The sequence below is a fragment of the Natrix helvetica genome (assembly GCF_964273705.1).
Source record: "Natrix helvetica genome assembly, chromosome: 2".
Lineage (NCBI taxonomy): Eukaryota > Metazoa > Chordata > Lepidosauria > Squamata > Natricidae > Natrix > Natrix helvetica.
This window is the reverse complement of record NC_138552.1, coordinates 280,575,155-280,602,976: the sequence shown is the minus strand read 5'-3', so window position 1 is coordinate 280,602,976 and position 27,822 is coordinate 280,575,155. Positions and strand designations below refer to the sequence as shown.

Genomic DNA, 27,822 nt, shown 5'->3' with positions numbered 1-27,822 from the left:
CCCAGGAGCACTTTGCAGGCTTCTCAAACTCTCTGCATGGACCGTTTTTACCAAAAAATGAGGCATGCAGTGTTTGGGAGGTCTGCAGAGTGCAAAAACTTTTTTAAAAAATTTACCTCTTCAAAATCTTGGTGCGTCTTATACTCCGGTGCGTCTTATACTCCAGTGCATCTTATACGGTATGTAAGCAATCACCTGTGTCTATAGCAGCGATGGCCAACCTTTTTTGGCTCGCGTGCCACAAGTGGGGGGAGCACGGGGGGGTTGTGTGCGGGCGTGCCGCACCCATAATGCAACGCACGATTCCCCCAGTGTGCGTGCGCGCACGAGCGCTCCCCCCTTTTTACATGCTTTTTTTGCCCTCCCCAGGCTCCAGAGGCTTTATAGGAGCCTGGGGAGGGTGAAAAGAGCCTCCCCCCCCCCGGATGCCCTCTGGAGGCTTCAGGGACCGTCCGGAGCCATCCCTGAAGCCTTCGGAACGCTTAAAACCACCCTCCGAGCAACTTCCGGTTTGCTCGGAGGGTGGTTTTAAGCATTCCGAAGGCTTCAGGGATGGCTCCGGACGGTCCCTGAAGCCTCCAGAGGGCATCCGGGGGGGGGAGGCTCTTTTCACCCTCCCCAGGCTCCTATAAAGCCTCTGGAGCCTGGGGAAGGCGAAAAATAGCTTTTTAAAAAGTGAACTCAGCTGGCCAGCGCGCGCATGCGCGCTGGCCAGCTGACAGGGCAGCGCCTCGCGTGCCCTTACAAATGGCTCCGCGTGCCACTTGTGGCACGCGTGCCATAGGTTCGCCATCACTGGTCTATAGAGTCCCCTTAAGCTGCATGTGCTCCCTGGGAGGTGCTAAATGGGTGAAAGCAATCAGATGCAGCCATACTGCCCCTGACCTCATAGCCATCACAAACAAGAGTATAAAATCTATACTGTATATGCCACCATCTTTCAGTAACACCCCATTATATTCTACATCAGATAATCTGTAAACAAAATACACAAACAGAAATTGGACATAAGCAATGGTTAATATTTAAAAAACAAAAACAAATGGGGGGGATTTTTCAGTTCTCCAGATGATGCCACCGACAACCCTTGAGAAAATTGAAGACTTGATTTCCACACTAGACTTAAAATTTCTCACAAACCAGCGAATATCAAGACTTTTAGGATACTAGATGTTTGGTGCAAGAACACGTACTTAAATCGTTGCTTTATAGACCATGTATCATTCACGTGCTCACCTTGTCATCCATTTTCCTCCTTAATCAGAATATATGCCAGGTACCTCTTTTTCACAACTTAACCTAGTAATTTTTTTCTATCAATATGACAAAAGTTGTGTTTTTCTTATAGAAGAAGTTGTTAGGCGAAATGTGTAAAATTATATATTAGGAACTGCCCCGTACTGAATTTAACCATTGGATAATGGTGTCTCTCCTGCCCAAATCTGCTCCTTAACCATCCCACAACCATCTCCATCTGTTGAGGTTATCCCTCTGCCTTGGATGAAATAGAAATCTTGGAATGTTTTCTTGAAAAATCCAGATTAATCCAACCCTTAATATATTGGTTGGCTGCTGTTCTGACCAGTGGTGCTTAGACTTCTTCCTGAAAAAGAACACTTATACAGGTATCAATACACCTGTAAGCCTGACCACTGGTATGCTCAGAATGAACAACAGAACTAGGTGGCTCATTATAAGATTGTTTTGCATTATTTAACTTGCCCTTTCACGATTCAGACTTGCACCATAATTTTTTGTGTTTTCAAAATTGGGGGCACACAGGTAGTCCTCAACTTACAACAGTTCATCTAATGACCTTTGAAGTTACAATGGCACTGAAAAAAAGGAATTTACGACCATTTTTCACGCTTACATCCATTGAAGCACCTCCATGGTCATGTGATCAAACTTCAGGGGCATGGCAACTGGTTCATATTGATGACGATTGCTGTGTCCCAAGGTCATGTGACCACCTTTTGCGACCTTCTGATGAGCAAAGTCAATTGGGGGGGGGAGCCAAATCCTGCAGTGATTCACTTAACAACTCTGGCAAGAAAGGTCATAAAATGGGGCAAAATTCACTTAACTGTCTTGCTAAGCAACATAAAGTTTGGGTTCAATTGTGGTCCTAAGTTGTGGACTACCTGTATATGGCAGAACCATAGCAGGCACGGCCATCAATTTGATAGGATCCAAACAACTGCCCTGAAAATTTATACCAGGAAAAAAAAACCCAAAATATAAATAAAAACATAACCTTCTTTTCTCTTCTGAACGATTTTAAGACCTTGAATTAGTCTCATAATAAAAATAATTTGCTCCTTTCCCAGTGTACAAAAGTGACATAGAATATCAAGAAAGGTACACATGTAAGGATTGCAAGAATGAATACTTCACAAAAATACCTTGAGTTCAGAAGCCAGCAATGGAACAACTGACCTTATGCAACCCTCCCAAGCATTACCCAAGTCTGAAAACTGAAGAAACCTGTGGGTAAAAGCCAGCTCTTCTAGCCCAAAATTGCCAATAAACTTCAACACAGACCAGCCTTAAATATTACTTAATGTTTTCTTTATTTAAAAGATCATTCACAAAATACCATATCCATAAATTTACTTTGTCATGAAGCAGAATGTGTTAAGTGTTTGGAAATTTCTCTTTACACATTTAAAAATCAAATGGATCGACTGAGTGAGCCTTGCATGGAGAAATCTTGTTTTTTGCTCTTAAAATCTTGGTTCTTCCTTATTTACAGTGGAAGAGAGATTATTGGGTGGATTTAGTTTAGAACACAACCACACAGTGCATGTCTTAAAGAAAGTTAGTGTTAAACAAATGGTTCTTATTCTCAAAAATATGCCCAAATTACAAGGAAGTCAGGAAAAGAAACATTTGCCCTTTTGTAAATCATGAAGATCTTTGCTAATTTTGTTTATTTATCCAAATAAAAGCTGCTCCTGGAAGTCTGCTAATTAATTTTGCAAATTGAAAGACCTGTTTTTAGAAATTGGACAAGATTTAGCATTTAAAAGAAGGAGAAGCCCCAGAAAAGAGAAAGCCTCCAATATCTGCCAGTTTCTATCCTGTTATTTGTATCAAAGCTACAAATAAGATATGTTAGCACTGAAATCAGGCACTGCTGACATTCCCACTCTGCTCAGACTGAGCCACGAATCCTACAAACTGAACAGCTGAGCAGGTGACAAACTTCTCTTCAAGTTTACATCACTGTTTAGTGCTTCTTTCCCTCTAAGTTACTTGCTGCATCCAGCTTTTTCCAGCAGAATTTATTCACACAGAGACGCAAGGGGAATGAACATTTATCAGCCGCTCAGTTTGCTAGGCCTCCGTGCTCTTAAAAGATGCCAGTTGAAACTATACAATGTGGTGTTCTCCCCTCTGCTTATTGGAGGAGCTGAACAGGAAAAGCACAAAACATACTGAAAGAATCAAAATGCTGACATGGTGAAGTTAAGACACCATGTCATTCAAAACAAAGCGCCTCCAACCTCCCAAAGGAGGAAAAAAAACTTTATTTAAGGAAATTAGTTAAAAAGCCATGAGCAATTCTGTGGAAAAAATAAAATAAAATGCAAAATATGTTGGAAGAAAGTCCTGGGTGCTACAGAGTTGGCACAAATGTCAATAGCACCAACCTCTAAGCACTAGTGGGAATGACACAGGCCAAGTCAAGAATGCATCACACTGCATTTTTCATGCCAGACTCAGATGCAGACACATAACTTCTGCTCCAGGCAGAGCCCTGTGCAGTGCCAGCGGGGCCCAGAGCAGAGGGCATCTCTTGCTCTTGCTGCAGTTTACATTTTAAAACTATCCTGGAGGAAACTGATTTTGGATCTATTCCAAAGTGCCCAGTGGCTTAAATCTGTGTTGCAGGAGGGTTTTGGGTTTTTTTTTTTGCAACGTTTTCACTTGGGCAAGATTCTTTTTGAGTTGAGGGTCACTGGGGGATGACTGAACATGCCACGGACAAAGAAGCGCTGTGGAAGGCAGAGGGGAACAAAGTAAGCAGGACTGACTCGGAGGTCTGGGAAGAAGAGTCAGAAACGAGAAAAGGGAAGCAGCACCTTGGATTAAAGAAAGCCACTGTGGAAGAGGTGCTCTGTCGGCTAGAAACCAGCCCTGAGGTTGGAACGAGGGAAGTCGGGGGCTGGGGAACTTAAGAGAATGCAGGCACTACATACAGCGAAGCCAAAAATGTGCTAAAAACCACTTGTTAACAGCTGACATGCATTCACAAGCTCTGGTTTGTTTTGATTTGTTTTGTTTTGTTTCCATTTAGGTTTCAAGGAGGACAAGTGTCAGATGGTAGGAATGGTGGCTGCGGGGTTAAATGTTCTGAGCTCAGTGAGACGCTCTGGGCTGCCTTGCGTTTCCTCCCACCCCCACCCAGCCCCTCCCTCAATCCCGTTTCCCCCACTCTTGCCCCCTGAGTGCCCTCAGTCATGCTCCTTTACTATTTCCTCCCTTGGCTTGGCTCCACCAAAGATGGCAGAATTGGGATTGGCTACTTGATTGAGGGGCGTAGCGACTGTCCGGGGCTTGAGCTGAAGTCTGGGCCTCTGGGCTCTTTCCTCTGCCAAAAGAAAAAGAAGAGGAGATTAAGCTGAGAGGTGATATGGCTATTTTTCTCAACCTGAGCTATGGATGAACTGTAGTCCTTATTATGGATTATGGATAACAGTCCTTATTATGGCTGTCCTGTACGTCTGGTGGGGCTCTCGTGCAAGGTATTTCATGCAACAAAACTCCAGTTTGCCTATTCCATTACAAGTGGGATCGGGAGAACAAAGCTGCCACCCTAAAACCAAACCACTTTCTAAACTAAAGCAGTATGAAAGCACAAGGTGTCATCCACAGTGGCAATTCTCCACGTAATCCATTCTCTCTCTCTCTCTCTCTCTCTCTCTCTCTCTCTCTCTCTCTCTCTCTCTCTCTCTCTCTCTCTCTCTCTCTCTCTCCCTCTCTCTCCCTCCCTCCCTCTCTCTCTCTCTCTCTCTCTCTCTCTGTTTCTAGCTGTCTAGCTATTTAGACTACATCCCATCACAGCCTGGAGGACATCTGGTTGAAGAAAACTTCCCTCATGCATTATTGCCCGACATGGTGCCCTCCAGATGTACTGGACCAATTCTCAGAACTTTTAGCCAGAATGAGAGTCTACAGAATGATATCTGCAGGACGTCAGGCTGGGAAAAACAGCATTACTTGGGTTACAACGCTCCCTGAATGACAAAGTTATACGTTGGCATCACTAGAGAGCATGACTGCAGTTTCAACAGGGCAGATCTGCTCGGGGAGAAGACAATACGGGGAGCATCAGATTTTAGGGAAATTGACTTTTTTCCTCCCTTTACACGTCATCAGAAGTGATCCCAGAATTTCCCTCAATCTACTACAATAGATCTGGGGTGCACAAAAAGTGAAACTAGGGTTAGTAAAGCAATTGGAGTCACTCTGAGAATGAGATGGACATTGCCTAAAGTTATTAAAAATCAATTATCTAATCTAATTCAGGGGTGTCAAACTCATGTCACAGTAGCATCAGGTGACGTATCGGGACTTTCCCTCCTCTTCCCTAAACTTGGTGTGGGCATCGCCAGCGTGTGACGCATCTGGCCTGTGGGCTGGGAGTTTGACAGATCTGATCTAATCTAGCTATTTTATCTTATCTAAACTAATCAATATCTCTCTCTCCCCCCCACTCCCTCTCTTTCCATCCCCCACCCACCCCCTTATTGCTTCTACCATGAGTCAACTAATAGAAGAATCACATAGTATGGCTCAAGATACACAAATCTATAATGGAAACCATAAGAAGTCTTAACATTTTATTAAAAGGCACAATTTTTGTGAGCTACAGCTTCCCCACATTAGAGATTTGAACTAAACTAACACACATCAAAAGGTCTCAGGCAATGTCAGAAAATTTCCCCGAGTCTAGCCAGCTCCTTGTGACTTTTCGCTATGAAATATGACCGCGGCTATCCTCCTGTAATATCTAAAACCTGTAATGGAAGTTGAATGTGGGATTCACATTGGGATTCCTTTTAAGTACTGAGAATGGAGTTCATGCACAGTCCTGTACTGTATTACAGCACCTAAATAATGTAGGCTACAAAACTGGGCTGAGAACTAGCTATCTCATTTTGCCATAATATAGGCAAGAAACCTATGGTGCTCCAGATGTGCTATAACACCAGCATCTGGCACCACTAGCCCATACTACCTGGGGTGACACCAGTGGGGTATTACAATTTAGAGTTTAGCAACATCTGAATAACTGTTGGTTCTTTATCTGGGACAGGAGAGAAAGTAAGACAGCCTTACCATCTGTTGGCTCTCGGAAATCCACAGAAGACCCACGCACTGGTGGACCATCCCTGAAACGACCTGTGCCCCCCATGGGTGGGGCACCTCCTCGTCGATCTCCAGGACGTGTTCTACCTCTGCCTCCTAGGAAGTCATCATCTCTGAAACCTGTCGAAGAGAATATAGCATTTAGCATCAACTCTCTTGATATCTCTGCCCCAGGAAAAACCTTGCTCATGAAGGATTTCTCCAGACCACCCAAACTTCCTGAAGAGCAGCATTCTAAAGGTCAGCTGGTTTTTAACTCCCTAAGACAGTGATGGCAAACCTTTTCACCACCGAGTGCCAAAAAGGTCACGCAAAACATGGCACGTGAACTCGCTCTCATCGGTGCCGCGCTCCAGAAAAGCCAAACTTCAGTTCTAGCGTAGATGCGCACCTGACAATCAGCTGGCCATCGCGCATGCGAAGACCAGTTTTCGGCACTGCCGTGTGTGAAGGGATCACACTCCAGAAAAGCAGAACTTCCGGGTTCTGGCGCGCATGTGAACCTGACAATCAGCTAGCTGTCACGCATGCTCACGCTGGTTTTCAGCACTGGTCAGGACAGCGGATCATCAGGCGTGCCAGAAACCCGGAAGACAAACAGGCAAGGCTGTGCGTGCCGGGCGACATGGTTTCGCGTGCCATAGGTTTGCCATCAAGGCCCTAAGATATAGACATTTATTAACAACCCACCTGAGAGAGAGAGTGAACCAAGGCTTATATACATTTCTATCAGTTTGGCGAGGGGATGCCCATAATTCAAGCAGAGTATGAACAAATCCGCCCCCCCCCCCCCCCAATTCTGGCAGAATCCCCATTATCGGTTCTATAAGATCCCATCACTGCTTATCTTTTGCTGGGAGAGATGTGACTTTTCTGGCACCAAGACAATTATACAATTACATGGCTGTGGATGTATGTGTGTTGCTGTTTTTCTTAGTTGTACCATACAATTGTTTTTTAATTAGGTTTGCTTTTATGATTACCAGAACTGATCCACTAAATTTCCTGATAAAAGAAAGGATGTGCTTAGGATACAGATGTTGTGAGGTTGAATATAGCAAGGGGAGCACCCGCAATACAAACTGAAGATTGTGACTTCTGACTGCAACAATCAAACTAGGATTCCTGCCTTCTGATAAATTTCAAGGTTGAATTTTCTGAGAGAAAGTTTCCTTTCTGTAACCATCTACTTCTTGCTGCTCTTGTTTAGATGCATTTTTAACTGAAGAAACGTCCTCTGAACTACTAGCTGTCAGCCCCTATTCTGGTTAAATCTTAATTATCCTGTTACCCCGAAAAGACCTCCCTGGTTAATAAGCCCAATTGGGCTTTTGAGCGCATGCGGGTGTCAAAAGAAGATAAGATCCTGTCTTATTTTCGTGGAAACATGGTAGGATGCACCACCGACACATTGATGAAGTTGAATTCTATGGCATAGTGCAATATTAATGCAATATCAGGTTTCCAATTCAATGGTATAGATAGAATGTGAAGGATGTGTGTTTGTGTTTTTATTTTTATAGTTATAATGTACACTGAAGATGGCATTTAATTTTGTTGAATGAGGTACAATGACAATAAAGTAAACTAAACTAAAATCTCAATCTGAATTAAAGAAGAATTAGAATTCATATAAGTGATGATAAAAAAGAAAATAAATGGGGAGGGGCAAAAAAAAACAAGTTCATCGGGTTGGAGAGAATGAAACATTTGAGCACACAAACTGTACTGTACAGCAGAGAAATAAGGCTGTATTTTCCAGCCGCTTCTTGCTCTGCGGTATAGCCCATTATCTAGATTCCTGCCAACCTCCTCCACAAACACAACATGTTAGCATAGGAACGAGGCTTACAGCCTTAAATCCCCATCTGCAAAATGGAAACCATTTACAGTTTGCATTATATGAAAACATTTCATAAGTTCCTTTTACATAGTGAGAAAGAGCAGTAAAGGGATACAACGCCTTCTTGAGGACGTTTCTGTTTGGCTCACGGAGCTTGCCCAGCTGAAGCAGTTCTGTACATCAGACATAAATAAATCTACGATGCATGGGCCTTTCTTCCCCGTTGACAATACGTATTGCTAGAGGAAAGAAACAGTGATCTTGCCCCATGTAGTTAAAATTGTAAGAATTGTATGCCACCCAGAGTCACTTGGCTGAGATGGCCAGCTACAGAAATTGAATAAATAAAGACCAACTGGATGAGAAAGTGAGCATGCTTTCAAAAGGGGGCGGCCAAAGAAGTTATCTTGGTGAATTTTAGTTACAGGACTGGGAACTGCTGATATAGCCTAAGGAAAGGAAGGCAGATAAACTGCTCTGCCGATGGTAAAACAGAATAATTTAGAGCTTTACAATCCAAATCAAGCCAGGTGTTCTTTTGAAAACAATTCAAGACACAAGAAACCATACATACATTCATCAAACCCAATGTATTCATATATTTAGCCTTCAAGGATTCCAAGTCCATCTCTGCCTAGCTATATACACCAAATGTTTCCAACAAAAGATTAATGCATACAAGAGAGAGGACTGACATATTCTTAAAAAATGGAAGTGGTATTTTAAATTCCATCCTATTGGTCTTAACACCTGAAGACAAATAGAAGGTAACAGGATGTCGTGGAAAAATGTCAAGAGATTTGAAAATACATTCATTAATATGTAAAAAAAAAAGAGAAAGAGAAATACTGCTACCAGCACTGAAGTCATCTCTGGAATCCCATCCACCTCCTCTTGATTCCCGCATACCTCCGCCCATACCTAAAAAGAAAGTCACATTACAAACATAGGTCAAAGGGGAAGGCAGGAAGTTCTAGAACCGTGATGGCGAACCCATGGCACGTGTGCCAGAAGCAGAGTCATCTCTCTGGGCACGCCAGCTGTCGCCTATTGCTCTTCCGGGTTCTGGTGCACACATGCGTGCTGGCCAGCTGGTCTTCGTGCACACAGGAGCGCCAGAAACCAGAAGAGCAGTTCCCTGGTGCGCATGCACATGCCAGGAAGCTGAACTTCCGGTGCACACATGTGCACTGGCCAGCTGGTCTTTGTGCACACGTGTGCGCCAGAAACCAGAAGACTGGCACGCATGTGCACGCCGGAAACCAGAAGTTCAGCTTTCCAGTGAGTACATGTGCACCAGGGAACTGCTCTTCCGGTTTCTGGCACTCCTGCGCATGCGCACTCCCGTATCGGCACTTGATGCCGAAAAGGTTCGTCAACACTGTTCTAGAAGGTTCCGCATCCAATGGTCAGAAATGCCCCCATTTTAAATCAGCAGAATCCTTGCATTCATTTAAATCTGGCAACTGTATTGTGCAGGAGAATGTGGCTAGATCAGCGGCAGAACCGATATCTGAAAATCTGGGAAAGGTTAACAGAAGGGGGAATATCCAGGCATAATTCAAGCCTCAATTAAGAAAATGTGTGATGAGCCAGCATCCCCAGAAAATCAAAGTTTAAAGAAAGTTTATATCATGTTTATGAGTTACATTGCAACTATTTACATACAATCATTAAGTTCATTATGAAGGTGGAAAGTGAGGCCTGTTTCTGCAAAACTCAGTCAGTTTTCAATCAGCCACTGTTGCGGTATTTTGGAGTATTAAGCCTCATCAATGTATCTACTTAAGTTATGGAATATTAGCAAGTCCAAGAAATGAGCACATTGCCAAATAAGCCCATTCCCATTTTATTTAACAATGCTGTCAACCACAAATAGTTCAACACTGCACTGAATCCATGATTTAAAGAACATGGTAATGCAATTGATAACTTAGTACAGAGGAAAGCCTTGGAATTCATGTTGCTGTCTACTTTTTACTACAAGACAACAGACTTTGCAATCCTGTTAGAAAAGCCCAACTTTATAGATTTTCCCATCCGGCAGAACCCACGTGGATTTTATAAATTTGTGGAGTCTTCTGAATCTGGATGGGTAGGATTGCAGCTCTTCAAAACCTTTAGATGGTTTTGCCTAAGCAAGATCAGGGTTTTCTTTTTCTTTTTTTCCTCGTAGATTTTGAGGGGAAATTTATTCATTTATTCCTAAAAGCCTCCCCTAGGTTAAACTATTTCAGAGTTATTAACAAAATAACAGAGCTTGAAGAGACCGTGGAGGTCTTCTAATCAACTAATTATTCAATTTATATATTTCCAACTTCACCGTGGTGCAGAAAAATGCCACCAAACTTTGGCAGTTGTGCTAGACACGATTCCAGGGGGCTAATGCTGCCCTGGGATCTCCGTCTGCCTTGGACAAAAGAGGCAGGGGCATTAGCAGACTATTTTGGAACAGCTTGCCAATTGTTCTTTACTCTCCTGCCATCTGGAAAAAGGTACAGAAGCATTCAGGCCCGCACAAATAGACTGTGTAACTGTTTCTTTCCACAAGCCATCAGACTCCTCAACACAAAGAAACTGGAACCATAAATACTTGTGAGCTATATGTAGTCCTGTGTCCTGCTCTTTTTCTTTTTTATTTATGTTGTCTGATGTAGCACCTTGGTTCTGGGGAAACGCTGTTTCATTTCACTGTGTACTGTACTGTATATTGTTGCAATGACAATAAAACCTACTTGACTTGATTTGTTCAAGGAAGTTCAGAGGTTAATTTGTTCACTCAGAGATCATTTACCTGCTTTCTATTTTAGAATCTCAATATATGACACATACATACATATATACATACACACACACACACACACACACACACACACACACAGATACATATACCCTGTTTCTCCGAAAATAAGCCTTCCCCGGATAATTAGCCCAATTGGGCTTTTGAGCGCATGCACTAAAATAATCCCTCCCCCGAAAATATTGCAACAGAGCAGCAGCCATGAGGTGACCATGCTCACAGTCTCCTGCACCTCAAAAATAATAAGACCTCCTCGAAAATAAGGCCAAGCGCTTATTTCGGGGGGTCAAAAGAAAATAAGACCTTGTCTTATTTTCGTGGAAACACGGGTATATATACATATACAGTACATATATACATACAGTAATTATCGTGTATATAACTGACACTTGTATGTACTATCTATTAGACCCAAGAATTACTTTTGATAATCAATCAGCAGAACTAAAAGTTCTATTAAACAGTAACATACTTATATTTGCCTTCCAGTCAAAGCATGTACATAAAGAGGAAGAAACACTAAATCCTCTTTTGTGGAGACAAACCATAGGTAAATCTACATCCAGATCTTTAAAAGGGTTTTTTTTAACCGGTCTCTGAGCTAACTCCAAAAACAAATGAGCTTGAACAGACAGAACAACCAGACCACTGATTCATAGCACTGTCCACTTCAAAGTGATTCCAAAAAGAGGCTTTAGGGTATTCAGGCTTGTGTGCATAGTACACAAGAATTGGTGTCTTTTACCGGCATGTCGGCAGTGACTTTTTGGAACTCAAAGTGAAGCACAGCACAAACTCCAAAGAGTCACAGATCAGAAAGGGCCCTCAGAAGCTATTTGGTACAATTCAAGACATAGAAAACTAATTGTGCCCACTTGTCTAGGGTAATGTCTGCACATGTACAAAAACCTACAATTTCAGGAACAGAATGTTCTGAAATACTTGGGATATTTTGTTTCTTCTCTGAATTTTGCATCCAAATTGGCATGGACTGGAGGAAAAAGAATTTTCCACACTTTGGGTAAGTTCTGTTACTGGAATGATTGATTTTGCTTAAGAACCTCCAACAATCTCTAGCAAGCTTTCCCACAGTTTAACATACAATATATTTTTCCTTCCGAATGTGTAGCTAGGATTACATTGAAAGTAACTGAAGCATATTAATTAGAATTCCAAAACAGGTAGTCTTCCACTTATGACTGGTCACTTAGTGACCTTTTGAGGTTATAACAGACCTATGGAGGAAGGATGTTTGTGTCTACTTGTGACCCAGATTTGAGGTTCTGATGGTTGTCCCCTCCCATGTGGTCGCATGGCCAAACGTGGAGACTTGGCAACCAGGCCACATTGACTGTCAGGATGACTGTAAACAATGTACTCTAATTCTATAACTTTGCCTCCTTTATCACTATGGGATCAAAATTAACAGTGAACTTCTTAATAATCTTAGTTTAATTAATTTACACTATGCTCAATTTGTCACTTCTTTTGGTCTGCTTGGAAGTTCCTCCCTTGAAATTCTTATTAGCAATAAAATATTCCTAGATTCCAGGATGTTCATCATCTTCTAACTAGTGCTGAGGGGAAGCAATGCATTTTTTAAAAAAACAACTGCTCATGTATCCTAAGTTTTTCATGGAAGAACAACCAGTTGTCTTGTGAAGGGTGTGTTGGGAATGTAAGCTAACAGTTGGGTCAGCAATATATAAACCATGATGGTAGTACTGTAGCTTTAAGTACTGCTGTAATGTGATTGGTTGCTGTTACCTCAAGCAGCCATAAGATGGAGCCAGAATGACTGTTAGCTCTGTTTGTTAGATGCTGATCAGTTGTTACTGCTTGAGACGTATGGTGAGTTACTGTGAGTTTTGCAACTGTTAGCGACTTTGTGTGCTGAACTTATTATATGATACTGGACTGTGTTCGAAGGATCACTCCTTAACTGAGAACATTGATAACTGACTGAACTGTGTATGACTTGGACTGTTTGATGAACTCTGAATACCTCTATTTTTCCACATAGTAAAATACTATTACTTTTACTATTCGGTGTCCCTGTATGCTGGTTTGTGCCTGTTCCTCCATACCACTCTCATTACGCTTCTCTGCACACTCGCTCTCCTAACGGGGAGCCTTACTTAACAGGGATTGTTGAAATGTCATGAGATTATTTTTTTGTAGGGCATCCAGTTGCTAATATTTCCTTAATGGTATGAACTTATCTGCTTGGCTCTGAGGCTGAATTTTAAATCATTTTTTTATTCTGCTAGAAGGCACTTATGTCTTCCATAAAAGCCTGAAGATTGCCAGTGTGCACTGCTGACACTTAATGCTAAGTGTCAGCAGTGCACATTAACACAAAGACATGCCTGCTTAAGGTGGCATGAATACAATCATCCCAATTTGCAGTGTGTAAGAACAGCCATGGAGGACGTCACCTCTGTCATCTGCACCGCCACCTTTTCTGAAACCGAAGCCACCTTTGTCTTGTTTCCTGCCTTCAGCTATGTCCACTCGGAGCGACCGTTCGCCATAAAGCTGTTGGGTTGAATAAAAAAGAAAGAAATGGTTTCTGAAGTAGATTTCAGACAAAAGCAGTTACCTCTGTTCAAACTACATTTCACAAGAATATTTATACTTACTGCTCCATCAAACGTCAGAGATCCTTTAAGTGACTCAACGTCATCAAACTCTACATAACAAAATCCTGAAATATAACAAATAAATAAATATAAATATACATGAGCGACACTCTGTGGTTAAGGTGCCAGGCTAGAAAATGTAAGACCGTGAGTTGTAGTCTCATCTTAGGCACAAAGCTAGCTGAGTAAATTTGGATCAGTCACTCCCCAGTGTAGAAAGAAGGCTATGATTGACTGTTTTGGAAATGTTGCCAAGAAAGCTCTGTGGAATTATCCAGGCAGTCACCAGAACTCAAGACTGACTCAAAAGGGTGTGAATGAATGCATATAGATCTAAATAAAATCAGGAAAACTGCTCTCATTTTGGCACTGGAAACTAGGTGTGCACGTGTGATCATCAGTTTACCATTCTCATAAAACTGATTTGGCTCCTTGAGTTGTGTCACCCAACAATTTAACTTCCTGATCTGAATTACAGATTATAGAAAAAATGAAACATAAAAACATTTGTTCTAGAGGGATACAAAATGTTTTATGTTTGGGATGTTTCAAGCTCAGTTTCAGTAAAGCTTATAGGAAACAATGATAGGATACAATTATTAAGGCCAAACAGCTGCTTTGTATTTGAAACAGCTATTTTAAGATCAAAAAATTCTGCACTTTAAATTGTTCCTTACATATATTTTTTCTTACAGGTAAGATGAGAAGCCCTTTGCTAAGTCTTCTTACATAAATGAGATAAGCAGCTATTATTGAATGTGTGTGTATTTGCAGTTAAGTTTAAAAGTATGGAATTTATGTATCTTGTGGTAAAACTCTTAGGCTGTTTCTATTCTCTAGAGCTTGTTTATTTTCCTGCAGATGTTTCATTGTGTCCGCACAACAATCTTGTGACGTAGGTTGAGCTGAGTGACATCTAAGTGATCTAAAGTCACCCAGCGAGCTTCGGTGCCTACAGGTAGACAAAGAACCCATGTCTCCTTGCTCTTAATCCAACACCTTCACCAAAATACATAACATTTTATTAGCAAGTATAGATGGTTTGACATGCAGGAAAACCTTGTTTATGTTGCTTATTCCTATTAAGAGTTTCAGGTGGTCATACCTTTACTTTACACAAGCCCTTCTCCTGGGTCTCCTTCACTCCTGCAGCAGGCATTTTCTGTGATCAATCAGCATCTTTATCTTCAATGGGTTATTTTGGGAAGAGCTAAACTGCTGCATGAGGTTCTCTCCCTAAAGGTCACAGTCTATGCTACCAGCGTTCAGGTTGCCCCTGGAGATACTGGCTGACATATCATACATCCCCCTGGTCCAACTCGAGTTATGTAGCTACCACAATGTACATTTATCTGTATCATTCAATTACAAAATATTTAAAATAACGATTACCTCAAAAGTTGGCATAATTCTAATGCTATGGTAGTAGCCCTCTAGAATCCCTTTAAAGATACAGACAATTGTATTCTTTAATTTGGCAAAAAGAGCAAGTTATTAAATACATGGGGATGGTTTTACTTTCTATATCTAAACATTGGAACCACATTATAATTTACATTATGATGAACTTAGATTTTGACTTCCCCTGTCCACTATTTGGTATGTGTTTTCTGACTTACCACAGAAAAGCAAAAAATAGTTCTCAGGCCAACACACATACGCATGCACACAAAGGCACACTCAATCTCACACCTTTGCTGTACAAGGAAACAGCTACCATAACCCCAAAACCTTATGATAAGGGGGAGATATAAAACGACCTACCTTTAAATTTATCTGTCTCTTTGTCTCTGACTAGTCGCACGCTTCTTACATTGAATTCCTTGAAGATGTCATCAATATCTCCTTGGACTGTGTTGAAGGGGAGGTTACCAACGTATGCTGTAAAGGGGGGCTCTGTTGGAAGCTCTTTCTGTTTACGTGAACCAATGGAAGAACTGCCACGAGACCTGTTGACAAGGGTAGGAATATAATTCACACCTGAGTGTTCCCTGTGGGAATAGCAGCTATGGCATACTTAGAAAACTCAGATATGGAGAACCACTTTTGCATCAAACAGCTAATTATGAAACCAGGTCGAGGTAATCTCTGCCTTGCAGGACCCCCCCCCCCCCCAAGCATCTCATTAACAACTCCTAAAGTCTAAAAACGTACATCAGTATAAAGCCAGACCATTTATTTTGGTAGCGTTTTAAAGAGCAAAGTTATCGCCTAAAAACTTTGCAGGGGGTTACAGTACACATGGCAACGTTCAAAACACTTCCCTCAAAATCAAATAATTTTCAGTTTCTCCCTTGCTTTAGGAATAAAATCACCACAGAGGCTTAAGGAATCCTTTTTACTACTTAACCTCCCATTCCAAAAATGGGAAATTTAAGTTCAACAATGTCAGCTGACTATTTGGAGTATGACAACACTAGCCACCCAGATGGCAATCCTTGTGGAAAGAAGAGCCTCCCCTCCCCCTTGCCATAAATATGGATCCCCAAACCCTTCAACTCATCAGCCCCTTCACCAAGTTTCAGGTTGCTCATTGATACGCTCTATATGCAAATGGTTTACTAATTATTAATTTAACTAATAGTACTACAAATAACAACAACAACATCAACCCCCTAGATTGCCCCACTGAGCTTTAGGAATCCATGTTGACCGCTTATAAGAACCCTGCTATAAACACTCAAAGGCATTTTTTTTAGTCCAGGACAAATGACCTGAACATATAAAATTTAGGTATTGTAAAAAGTAACAAAGAAACATGATTATATTGTACCATACAAAATGTTATAAGCTACAGAATTAATATAAGGAAGATCAACCTCTATGCTGAGCAAGTTACAATGAAATATAATTGACAGAGAAAGGAGAATTCAACAGCAGTTCAGGAGGAAATATAAGGTAATAATCTGAATTACATTACAAGAAGTTTTTGTTTAGTGATTGCCTCAATTAGCGGCTGTTCAATTATGATGGTGATGAAAAAGTAATAACTTTATCACCAATGTTTGCAATTCTGATAATTGCAGGTATGTAAGGCAAATGAAAGCTGAAGTGAAAACATTAGCAGAGTCATGATTTTACTTAATGACTGAGCTGCCAGTCCTAATTGTAGTAGCTAAACAAGGACTATCTGTATGCTGCCTGATTAACTGGGGATTCATATTCAGATTAATTATTAGTTAAACCTAATTTAGTAACATGGCATCGGTCACATTCTTTGGAATTTAATTTCTTCCTCTTTAGAAAATGAGGAACAATTTTGAATTTCTTTGAAAACAGAGTGGGACAATGAAAGAAGTGCTGAAACCTTCTCTGTAACTTTAACTATAAGTCCCACTCAATTGTCCCTCAACTGTTTCAACATGGTATCTGAGGTGTCCCAACATCTTTTCATTCTTTGGTGGCTACTCATTTCGCTAACGAAACGGAATGGATCCAAAATCCACAAAAATATGTTGGGATGTTGGGACCAGCTTGGTGGAAAAACAAGCTCCTTGAGGAACATGACATTCCATGAATATAATTTAAGGCGCATGCATTTATACTACATCTCCTTTTACTTTCACTCACTCATGTTTTAGTCACTACTGAATTGGATTACTGAAATGCACTTTGCCTGAGGCGGTCCTTGAAGACAATCAGGAAGCTGCAATTGGTCCAGAATGCAGCCTAGCAAAGGACTAGGATAGGACTAAGTCTGATGGTTAGTAGTACAGGTTGTTATGGCCCTTTGGTAGGAAGGTGTGATGTGTTTTATGTACTTGCTTTTTTGGTTTTGCAGTTAACCACTTAGGATTATTGTGTGATATAGGCAGCAATAAATACTGTTTCAATAAACACACAGTTAGCATCTAGGAAGTATCTGTCTCCTTTTCACCAACTGAGATGAAATAAAATATTTTTATACTAGACATAAACCAGTTGTGCTACATGAAAGTAGACATTTAAAAAAAAAACTATTATGGAAAACAGCTAATGACAGAACTTTTCATGTGAGTTTAAATATGAATTGTACACATTCTCCTCTTATACAAGGAACTATTCCTGTAAAACACCAACATCTGGTTGTGTTTCTTATATTCATTGGCCAAGGCCAATGTGAAAAATTAAGGTTTTGAGATATTCATCTTCTTCTCACACTTGAAATAAAATATAGCCATTACACTATCACCTTCTTGCCTACAGCTGTGGTCAAAGCAAATGATAGCACTGTACAACATTTTGGAAAACATAACTATTCACTGAGCATTGTATGGAGCAATAGCAACTGCAGTAAAATGCAGCCTTGGAGATTTTCTGAGGATGATTAAATACCATGATAGAACAACTGTGGTCCCTGCAAAGTTCTCAAATAAATTTCCTGAACTTCCAATAAAGATCAGCAACTGTGAACAGGTTTTGCGGTAAGTTCATAAGTTTCTACTTGCTATATTAGTGAGATAAAAAAAAAGCACAGCACATTTCAGAGTGAACTCTGAAGTGATTTATGGCAAGGATTATATTTACAGATGCATTTATTTCCAGGAGCTCCAGAGCAGCTCACATTCATGTACATATAAAACCACATTCTCTCTCTCTCTCACACACACACACATGCACACTTAGTAAGGCCACTTGTCCCAGGTTTAAGAACTTGAGCAGTTATTTCTAACACCAAGTGTAATCACTGATAAAAAAACAAACTCAGAATCTACAACAAAGTTCCTGCAATAGATGAGCAACATCTCAAGAATATCCCTAAGTTTTGAAAGTATACTTCTATAAAAAAGTAAAGGGTCCCCTCACACATATATGCTAGTCGTTCCCAACTCTAGGGGGCAGTGTTCATTTCTGTTTCAAAACTGAAGAGCCAGCTCTGTCCGAAAACATCTCCATGGTCATGTGGCCGGCATGACTAAATGACGAAGAGCGAACAGAACGCTGTTACCTTCCCACCAAAGATGGTCTCTATTTTTCTATTTGAATTTTTATATGCTTTCGAACTGCTAGGTTGGCAGAAGCTGGGACAAGTAATGGAAGCTGACCCCATTACGTGGTGCTAGGGATTCGAACTGCCGAATTGCTGACCTTTCTGATTGAAAAGCTCAGCGTCTTGCCACTTACTTCTATGCATACTGATTAACTCTGTATGTAGCTATACCTCTATGTGTATTTACTGAATTACCGTATTTCACAGTTAAGCATGGAAAGGACTGATACTAAAATATTTCCGATTTTGGCGGGCATGAAAAGAAGTCTGACAAATCTAGCACATCCAGAAGAGGTTGTCAGTGAAGAGTCTCTAAATAGCTGAAATCCTGCAAAAAACCTGAAACAGCTTTTAGTTTAGTGTAATTATTATTAACAATGACGTAAGAATTATTTAAGAATTATCTCAGAGGATGACTTCAGCAAGACTAAAAGTATATCACCTGAAGAAAACAGTATAGGGAAGACTATTTTAGTTTGGGGTGCACTTCTTCCAAGGGTCATTCCAGTTCTAAAATTTAAAGTAAAGCATCCATTTCCTATTAAATTTTCATGCAGGAAAAAAAAAGACCTGAGAAAATAGAGCTAGTGATAAACAATGCCATTTTGGACATAAAATGCTGTGAAGTATGGGTGTTTATGACAGTTGCCCTTAACATCCAAGATGCATTTTCAACTAAGTTGATTCAAGAATGGTTCAAAAACGACTTCCGGTTCCGGCGGCTACGGCGACAGGCAAGCCTTTGCCTGCTCCCTCTCTCCCGGTGGGCTTCCCCCGCTTCTGGGGGGGGCACAGGACGCCGGAGAGGCGTCCTGCCGAGGGAGCGGCTCGCGGAGGGTCCTGGCGTCGGCGTCGGCTGGCGGGGGCTTCTCCGCCTCGTTCTAGGCATCGGGGAGCAGTTTTGGAGGGCGCGCATGCATCTCGCTCCATGCCGATCGGAGAACGCACTTTTGAACGAAGCAGCGGCGGTATGGTGAGAGGCTTCCTTTCTTCATTCCCTTTCTTTTGAACTGATGGACTTTTCAGCTTTTTTAAAAAGTTTAACTTTCGGATTCTTGCTGGAGGTGCGGCTAGAGGGAGGGGGATTTCCCCCCCCCCCTTGGACAAGCGGCTTGAAAAGATTCTGCTTTCGCCCCCAGGGGAAGGAGGAGGGGGGAGAGCCAACTAATGATGCCTCACCCCTGTAAAAGTGACTTTCATTGGACTTAGTTCCAGAATTTATGGGTGAACTGAGAATTTTCTGAACTTTTAAAAGTTTGCTATGCCTCTGAGCCCAAAGCTGGCAGGGCAAGATGGCACACTTCCGTTGTCTTCATGAACTCTGAAACCTGACTCCACCTTTAAAACTCAGGCTTCCGGTCTTTGTCTCCGTGCCACCCAGAAGAATCTCTTGTGGATTGCTATTTTCTGAACCCTCTGGAGAGAAAATTTTTCTCTATTGCTAGACTGACTAAAGAAACTCCCAGCTGCTTGGATCTTCTGCCTCCTGAACTCATCTGCCTGCTCTACTTCTTCAGCTGTCCAGTCTCTACACTGACTGATCTCTCTGTTTTATAAACTATGTCTCCAAAAAGACCACCACCTGGAAAACCTGGTTTTGCTACCTCTGCACCGACATCTGCAACATCCAGTCCTGCCACACAGTCAAAGATTACAGAACTGATGCAACCCAAGAGTACAGAGATGGATTTGCAACAAATGCTTCAACAACTCATACAAGGCCAGGAAGAAATTAAGAAACAATTAAAGAAAATGAAGGAGGAAATTAAAGAGAATCAAGTCCAAATTTATAAGAACTCACAGAGACTGGACCTCGTGGAGGGTGGGGTGGCGGAGGCGAGGGGGGGGTAGAAGCTTTGCAGAAGGGTAACAAAGAACTTGATATCCAACAAATGAAAACAGAGTTTGAGAGAATGTCCTTTTATCTTAGATTTCAAAATGTTATAGAAGCAGATGGGGAAAATATAAGGGACATCATGACTAATATCTTAGCTGAATACATACACAAAGATAGACAACAGATGGAATGGGAGATAGACCTGGTCTATAGAGTGAACTCAGCATATGCCAGAACACACAATGTGCCCAGGGAGGTCCATATCAAATTTCTTAGGAAAAGCACAAGAGACACAATTCTGGGGGTACAAAGGGGGCAAGCATTGACATATCATGACAGGGAGATAACCATCTTGAAACAGATCCCCAAAAAAATTAGGGAGAAAAGGAAAAATTATTCGCAATTGGCGAATAAATTATACCAGAAAGGGGTGTGGTTTAGATGGTTGATGCCTGAAGGGATGCTGATATTCTGGGAGGAGACAAGAATTAGAATCAATACACCCATAGAGGCTCAGGCCTTTATGGAAAAAAATAAAGCGATCCTAGAAAAAACAGAAGATTTTTCAACGGTCACACAGGACACGGGAGGGGCCGGAGCTCTGCCAGCGGGGGGAGAAGGGGCAACATTAAGAAAGCTCAGATCACAAAAATGAGTAAGAAAATCACATTGTTATAAACAGACCGAAAGAAATAATGAAATTATACCTAGACTATATATTATAATATATAAGCTGATTGAAATATCTTTATAGAAGTGATGTGCTGATTTTATACGATTTTGTATTAATGTTTTATACATAGATGTACCTTATGAGTTTGGAGGGAGGGGGCGTCTGCCATACTTGCAACTGCCAAAATTTGTATACCATTCCACTTACCCTTTTCCTTATAAATGTTTTAAAAAACCAATACAACTTTTTGGGAAAAAAAAAAAAGAATGGTTCAAAAACATACGGGGGCAATATGTTGACTCTAAACCGCTTAGAGAGGGCTGTAAAGCACTGTGAAGCGGCAATAGCAATAAGTCTTATTGCTATTGCTATAGAATGATTTTATTCTGAAACAAAGTCACAGTATTTATTTTATTAACTAACCTAATAGGCTATGAGTTAGGACTGAAGATTGCAGAAATCCATCACTGAAAGGTATTTGGAATGACAAGGTAGACCGACCATCTGGCTCTGTCAGTTGGAAGTTCATGACGAAGTTGTTGACAGGCAGGCAATTAAAACATAACATGCTAGCTACATGTTATTTTATATATATTTAAGAACAGAAATAGTCAAAACTACTGGTACACTTCCATATGGTTTGTGATTAGATCACCAAGGATTTCTGATTTGCCAAATAATAAAAGAAATACAAGAACTTTTGTCAACCCAACTTCTTTGCTAATTGTTCATCACCTAGACTTAAAAAGAGTTTAGGCAGCTCTATTTGAATATTGAACAGGCTCAAAATTCCTCAAAATATAAAGGAAATATATATTAACATGGCTGCCTTTGATCATATGTTGATGTTGCTCTGCTAGGCAGTTTTTGAACTATATCTGAATTATTATAAACAGAACCCTATCATACATAACCTGAGAGAAAGATCGGCACTTGTATATGTATACCCCTTCTCTAGTCTCTATATAATGTAATGATTGACTGCTATTATTTCAAGAGCCATCATTTTGTTTCTGTTAAAGTACAAATATGGTATTCCTTATTTGGTTAGTTACGTGAAGGATAGCTTCCTGTAGTCTTTGAGAAAAATAAAAGATTCTAAAACCATAGTAGATGACCAAATTCCAAAAATAATTATAGGATATAATGTTCCTATGATATATACTGCCCTGGCAAAAGCTTTTTAAATAAAAAAAAATACTACTACATGAGAAAAAAATTAGTGTTTTGTAAGAATAATGTTGGATGAAGGCAAAGAAGGAAACTTCTCCAACTAGGATCTGAACATATACTAATAAAACACAATAAAACTAATAAATCATTTGATCATTCCTAATATTATGCATCCTAATTTTCTTCTCACCTGCATTAACTTGATTAAGTTGTCCAGAAAAATCACACAAGATTTCAGATGTGAAGCAAAAGCACCCGAGAAAACTTGCTTGCAATCTTACCTGTGGGTTATTTGTAATGTGATAGCCACCAATAGTGCCTTTTTAGTGGTGGCATATCGATTATAGAATTGCCTCCCAGAAACAATAAATGGTGCCCATGTCATTTTGTTTCCAGTCAAGTCTGAGATATGCTTGTTCAAGGGTAAACATTTTTTTCCAGATCAAAATCATCTTGAAATGTATACCGATTAAAAAGAAGCAAAGATAACTCTCTCCAAATCTCATCCCAACACTCATACAAGTACGGTAATCCTTGATTAATAACTTGAATTGGGACCACAATTTCCATTACTAAACAAAATAGATATTAGTTGAAATATGATAGAACTGCACTACTTAAGTGACAGCAATTCTGGTAGTCCCCATTGTGGCTATTAGGCAAGGACCTCAAGCTTTTTCTGCCCTGCCACACTTATCTCCACTTTAACACCCCCCTCCCCCTGCTTCTCCCTTTCTCTGCCCTTTTGGCTGCTCTGCCCTTCGTTGCTGCATACTCTGTCTTACACCAGTGTTGCCCCAGACAATTTTCCCCCATCTTCTTCCTCCAGTGCTGATGTGGATCCAGAACTGATGCAAATGCCTCACGAAGAGCTAGACAATGGGAAGAAGATAGCAAAGATCAGTTGTGGACGGCAGGGGTATAGGATGGCATAGGACAGAGATAAGTTAAGCAGGTGGGAAAAGTTGAAGCACTCTCTGATCCTTAAGCAAGAGCTTTTTGTATGCTTCTAGTAGGTCAAGATCTCCTAAAGAAATAAGATGGCGGAAATATACTTGCAAGTCCCAATACAATTTTGGCACCAATAATAAAAACATTATAAGCACAGTTGACTATATGAACTCAAGTGTTAATAATAAAGATAATTATAACTACTTTTGAAATTATTTTATAAAAATAAAGGGAACTTAACTGTGAAGTAACAAAAGGGTAATAATGTGGATGTTAATTTTGTTTGTTCCCAGAAATTACTAAGAGAAATATGGGATAGGTACTGCAGCTCATTGAATTTCACCTATAATGGTACATTTTCACCTACGCAGTCATTTGAGGAACAAATGACTGAACTTAAATTATTATTTTGGGGTGCATTATGCAAAGATCTAACTCCTTTTGAAGTCTATAATGGTGAAAAGATTGAAGGGAAAAGAAAAAGAAAATAACCAGCACGAAGTGTATGGAATCCTATATGGTGGTGATCGATGCCTTGTTGTAAATTGAGAAGGATCAGATTATGGTAGATGATCCTGGAGAAGATCTATCTACGTGGTCCCTAAGTATTGACACTAATTTCATGGTACACAAACAATCAGTGTTTGATTTACTAGGCTTTATCAAGCTGATCTAATTCCTTACGCATCATTTGACAAATTCATGATCTGAAAATAAACTCAAAAGACGAACAATTATTCCTACTCCATTATTCAACAAAGGCAACATTCTGAAATTGTGTTACATCCTTGGAATAAAATATAAACTCGCCACCCTATTCTCAAAGGAAATCTTTTTCACTCGTTTCATCTTCTTTCCTTCTTCTGCTCAATCATTATAAATGACCAGGTGCTGTGGGAAAATAATTTTTGAGAAATCATGATCAATACTGATTTTGTGTTTAAATGATCTGGCCAGTTGGCAAAAATTGGGAGAACATTATAGGTAGCAAACATCCAGATGGTAAAGAAGATACGCATAACCTCTTATATGCATCAAGTATTTGATCTAAATAAGTGCCAAAGGCCTTTTTGGAAAGCAACAGCGAATGAGGGAAAAGAATCTCAGCCTCACCAAATAGACAGAAATATGAACTGTTACTTAGATTCTTAAAGTACTTCTAAACTACCAAAAACACTCTTTATTTACCAGCAACCTTTAATTTTACTTTTCATATTAAAAATGCAGGGAACAACAATTCTAATTCTACAACCTCAAATCCTTTTGTTACAGTCCCCATTCTTATTTATTTTGTATATGAAATTTATTGCTTTATCCTATGGACTCACAATTTTCTTTAATCTCTTGATAGCAAATTTCAGGGGAGGGTAGATATGCTTTGCTTCTTAGCCAATAAAATAGTTACAATTTATTTTATTCAATTTATATGGCTGCCCATCTCAAACAAGTGACTCAAAGTAGTTAACCATAAATTTAAAAAAACCCAGCAGAAAACACCAAAATGTACAAAATAAATAGACAATCAGGAGTTGGGATAAAAAATAACCATTAATTCAATTATTTCAAATGTTCCAATCAACACTTCAGTCCCCATGCTGGGGACATAGCCACATCTTCTAAGCCTTGTGAAAGATCAATATAGTTGGGTCAATCAGACTTCTGGAGAGATAATGCACAAGACAGGTGCCATGGCAGAAAAGGCTTTCTTCCTGGGTTTTGACAGGCGTCACTTTTTAATGGGCAGGACTAGTAACATGACTTTCCTGTCTGCCTTGACGAATAGATGAAAAAAGGCTGGCCTGCAATAATCTGGTCCCATGCCATGGGAAGCTTCCTAAGTGACCACTGGCAACTTGAATTGAACCCAGAAACCTACTGTCAACCAATGCAGCTCACACAGCAGAGGTGTAACATACAGATTAAGAAGCATCTGAAATTGCCCATTTTGCTGTATTACAAACCAGCAGCTACATCTTCTAGTTGGTCTTCCAGGGCAGCTTTGGGTAGAGTACATTGCAATAATTCACCAGGAGGTAACTAAAGCATGATGACTATGAGAGGAAACTCTTGGTCCAGGAAATAATGCAACTGGACCTCCTGGTCATAGCTGTCACTGTTCCTTAAACAGGAGTTGTCCTAAAGGTGCTTTTTCAAGAGGCAACTGGACTTTCTTGTATTTCTTTGAAAAAGCACCTTTGGGACAACCATGACCTGGATAATTGAGAATCTCCATAGACATTTAGCTATGCATTTAGGATGAACACCCTTCGAATGGTGCGAGAGTATGAATGGATTTCCAGAAAAATTGCAGACTACAGGAACTATTTGCGCTTCAGTTTGAAGTGCAGACAAGACAGACTTCTCCCCAACAGCTTTGCCGCCTGTGATCAACCGTAAAGGGACATAGGGCAGAAAATATCCTGCAGAAAGCACAGCTCCACAACACAGTCCTTCAGCAGTCCCAAAAAGGTTCCACACCCATTTGCATTACTCATGTGACCCTGAGGACACAGATACACCTCCAAGTGGCCTCAACTAAAATAATGCAAGTGACCAGATGGCTGCAAATAATATAAATCCTTCCATTTCCCACCATCCAGTCAGAGCTGAAGAAGCTTCTTGGATGAGAAGTCTTCAAAGAAAAACAAGAAAGTTCAATTGCCTCCTGAAAAAGCAGGGGCAACCATGACCTGGATGACTGAGAATCTCCATAGACATTAAACAGGAGTTGCAAATCCCCAAGTTGCACATTGGACTAATGACCAACCTATAAAGATGTAGAAAACTAAAAGAACTAGCTCAAAATCTCTGAAATTACCTTTAATATCATCTCTATCATCCATCCAACACATTAAAACAAATGCTAAATGACTTTGGAAGAAGATACAGTTACTCAAAACTACAGCTAGTTCCCGGGTTATGACCCTTCATTCAGTGACCATACAAAGTTACAATGGCACTGAACGATACTTACACTTGATTCTCTTATTTCTGGTTGTTGCAATGTCCCTGTAGTCACATAATTATATCACAGTGAGCCTCAGTCATACAACTGCAATTTCCAACGTTTCCTGCCAGGTTCTCACAAAGTCTGTGGGAAATCAGGAAGTTGTTCCAAGTTGTGCTCATGTGAAGTCCTCATATAATGGCTGATGCTTGTTTAATGACAGCAATCAGGGCTGCCAAAATTGTTGTGGTTAAGCAACATGGACACATGATGTGCTTTAAAGACTGTTGCTTAGCAACAGGAATTCCTGTTCCAATTGTTATAGTGAGTTAAGGACTACTTGTAAACAATAATAAAAATTACTATTCCTACCAAATACTACAATGGCACTTCTTAGTTGTTTGTTACTGATAGCAGGTTTACCCTAGTCCTTTTTACTTTCTGTAATCCTGAATTTTTTCTTAAAGCCAAAGAATAGTGATTTGCCTTGTGCTTCAGATTAATAAATTCCTGGTTAAAAGTATTTCCTTCCCAAAGAATTAATCTTGAGACTAAAAGATAGAGGAATACTTAACTACCTTATAATGAATCACTGAGGTAAGATGCGAGTCTTCAACACTTAATATTTTTTGGATAAAACACACAAGACGCACAAACTTGCACTGAAATCATATGCCTAAAGTAAAGCTATTAGGAAAATTTGAGGTAAGCCGATTGTCTTTTTGTAAAAAAAAACAACTATTAAATTATTGCTTACGGATAAGTAATTTAATCAAATCTAAGATGAGGTTTTAGGCTCGTTTCTTACTATTAATACATCTCACATACTTTTGTTATATTATTGTTTTATGAAAATTTCATGTTTTAGGAAAAAAACTATAATTAATTCAAACTGATTTATAATGCAGTTTACCTTCTTAGTAGCAAATACATTTAATGGTTTTATCAAGCAAAAATGTCTGTTTACTAGGAAAATCTTCCTGATCAATAGAATTCCCAAGAACAAAGTCAAATCTATGCAAATTGCTAAATTTACATAGATTTGACCTTGTTCTTGGGAATTCTATTGATCTTTAAATCTTCTTTTACAAAAGACAAAGGGACACTTTATCCCAGCTTCCTCACTGATCTAGGAAGTCTGGGCAGCTTACAATAAGTTAAAACAATTAAAATTAGACATTAGAAAAAAATGAATAGAAAAATGCAAACTTAAAAACCAAAATGATAAGCAGCCTTGAGGTGAGAAACTTATCTATTTTCTCTAATTTTTTTCATCTGAGTCTTTGATTAGTTGATTTTTGGGTCCATACTCCTCCTGGCATCATGAATATACTTAACATTCGTTTCAATTAATTCAGGTTCGTAGTGAGCAATATAGCATCATTTGCATATAAACTTGCACATTCACATCCTAACCAACACACCTTGAATGACATCACAAGTATTCCTTATACATGTATTCATAAAGATGTTAGACAGGGAGGCACCACGCATCTTTTTCTTATGTTCTGATCTATGTCGAACCATTCCCATTTACTCTTAGGCTCTTTGTTGCTTTTCTTGCATGCAGCAACCAATGTTCAATTCCATTTTCATGCAAAACATTGCA

At 40.0% G+C, this 27,822-nt stretch overlaps 1 protein-coding gene across 2 annotated transcripts in view; it reads right to left on the bottom strand.

Moving 5' to 3' along the window:
• Positions 1-2,554: 2,554 nt before the first annotated feature.
• Positions 2,555-27,822, bottom strand: part of EIF4H (eukaryotic translation initiation factor 4H) — a 28,249-nt gene continuing 2,981 nt past the window's right edge. The window contains exons 2-7 of one of the 2 annotated variants that reach the window (XM_081941443.1): positions 15,428-15,612; positions 13,664-13,728; positions 13,460-13,559; positions 9,074-9,142; positions 6,349-6,498; positions 2,555-4,597 (exon numbers count right to left, since the gene is read on the bottom strand). In XM_081941443.1, the coding sequence (XP_081797569.1) occupies positions 4,461-4,597; positions 6,349-6,498; positions 9,074-9,142; positions 13,460-13,559; positions 13,664-13,728; positions 15,428-15,612 (706 nt within the window). In that variant the 3' untranslated portion in view covers positions 2,555-4,460. The remainder of the gene's footprint in view (positions 4,598-6,348; positions 6,499-9,073; positions 9,143-13,459; positions 13,560-13,663; positions 13,729-15,427; positions 15,613-27,822) is intronic. The other variant, XM_081941444.1, reaches the window with a different exon arrangement.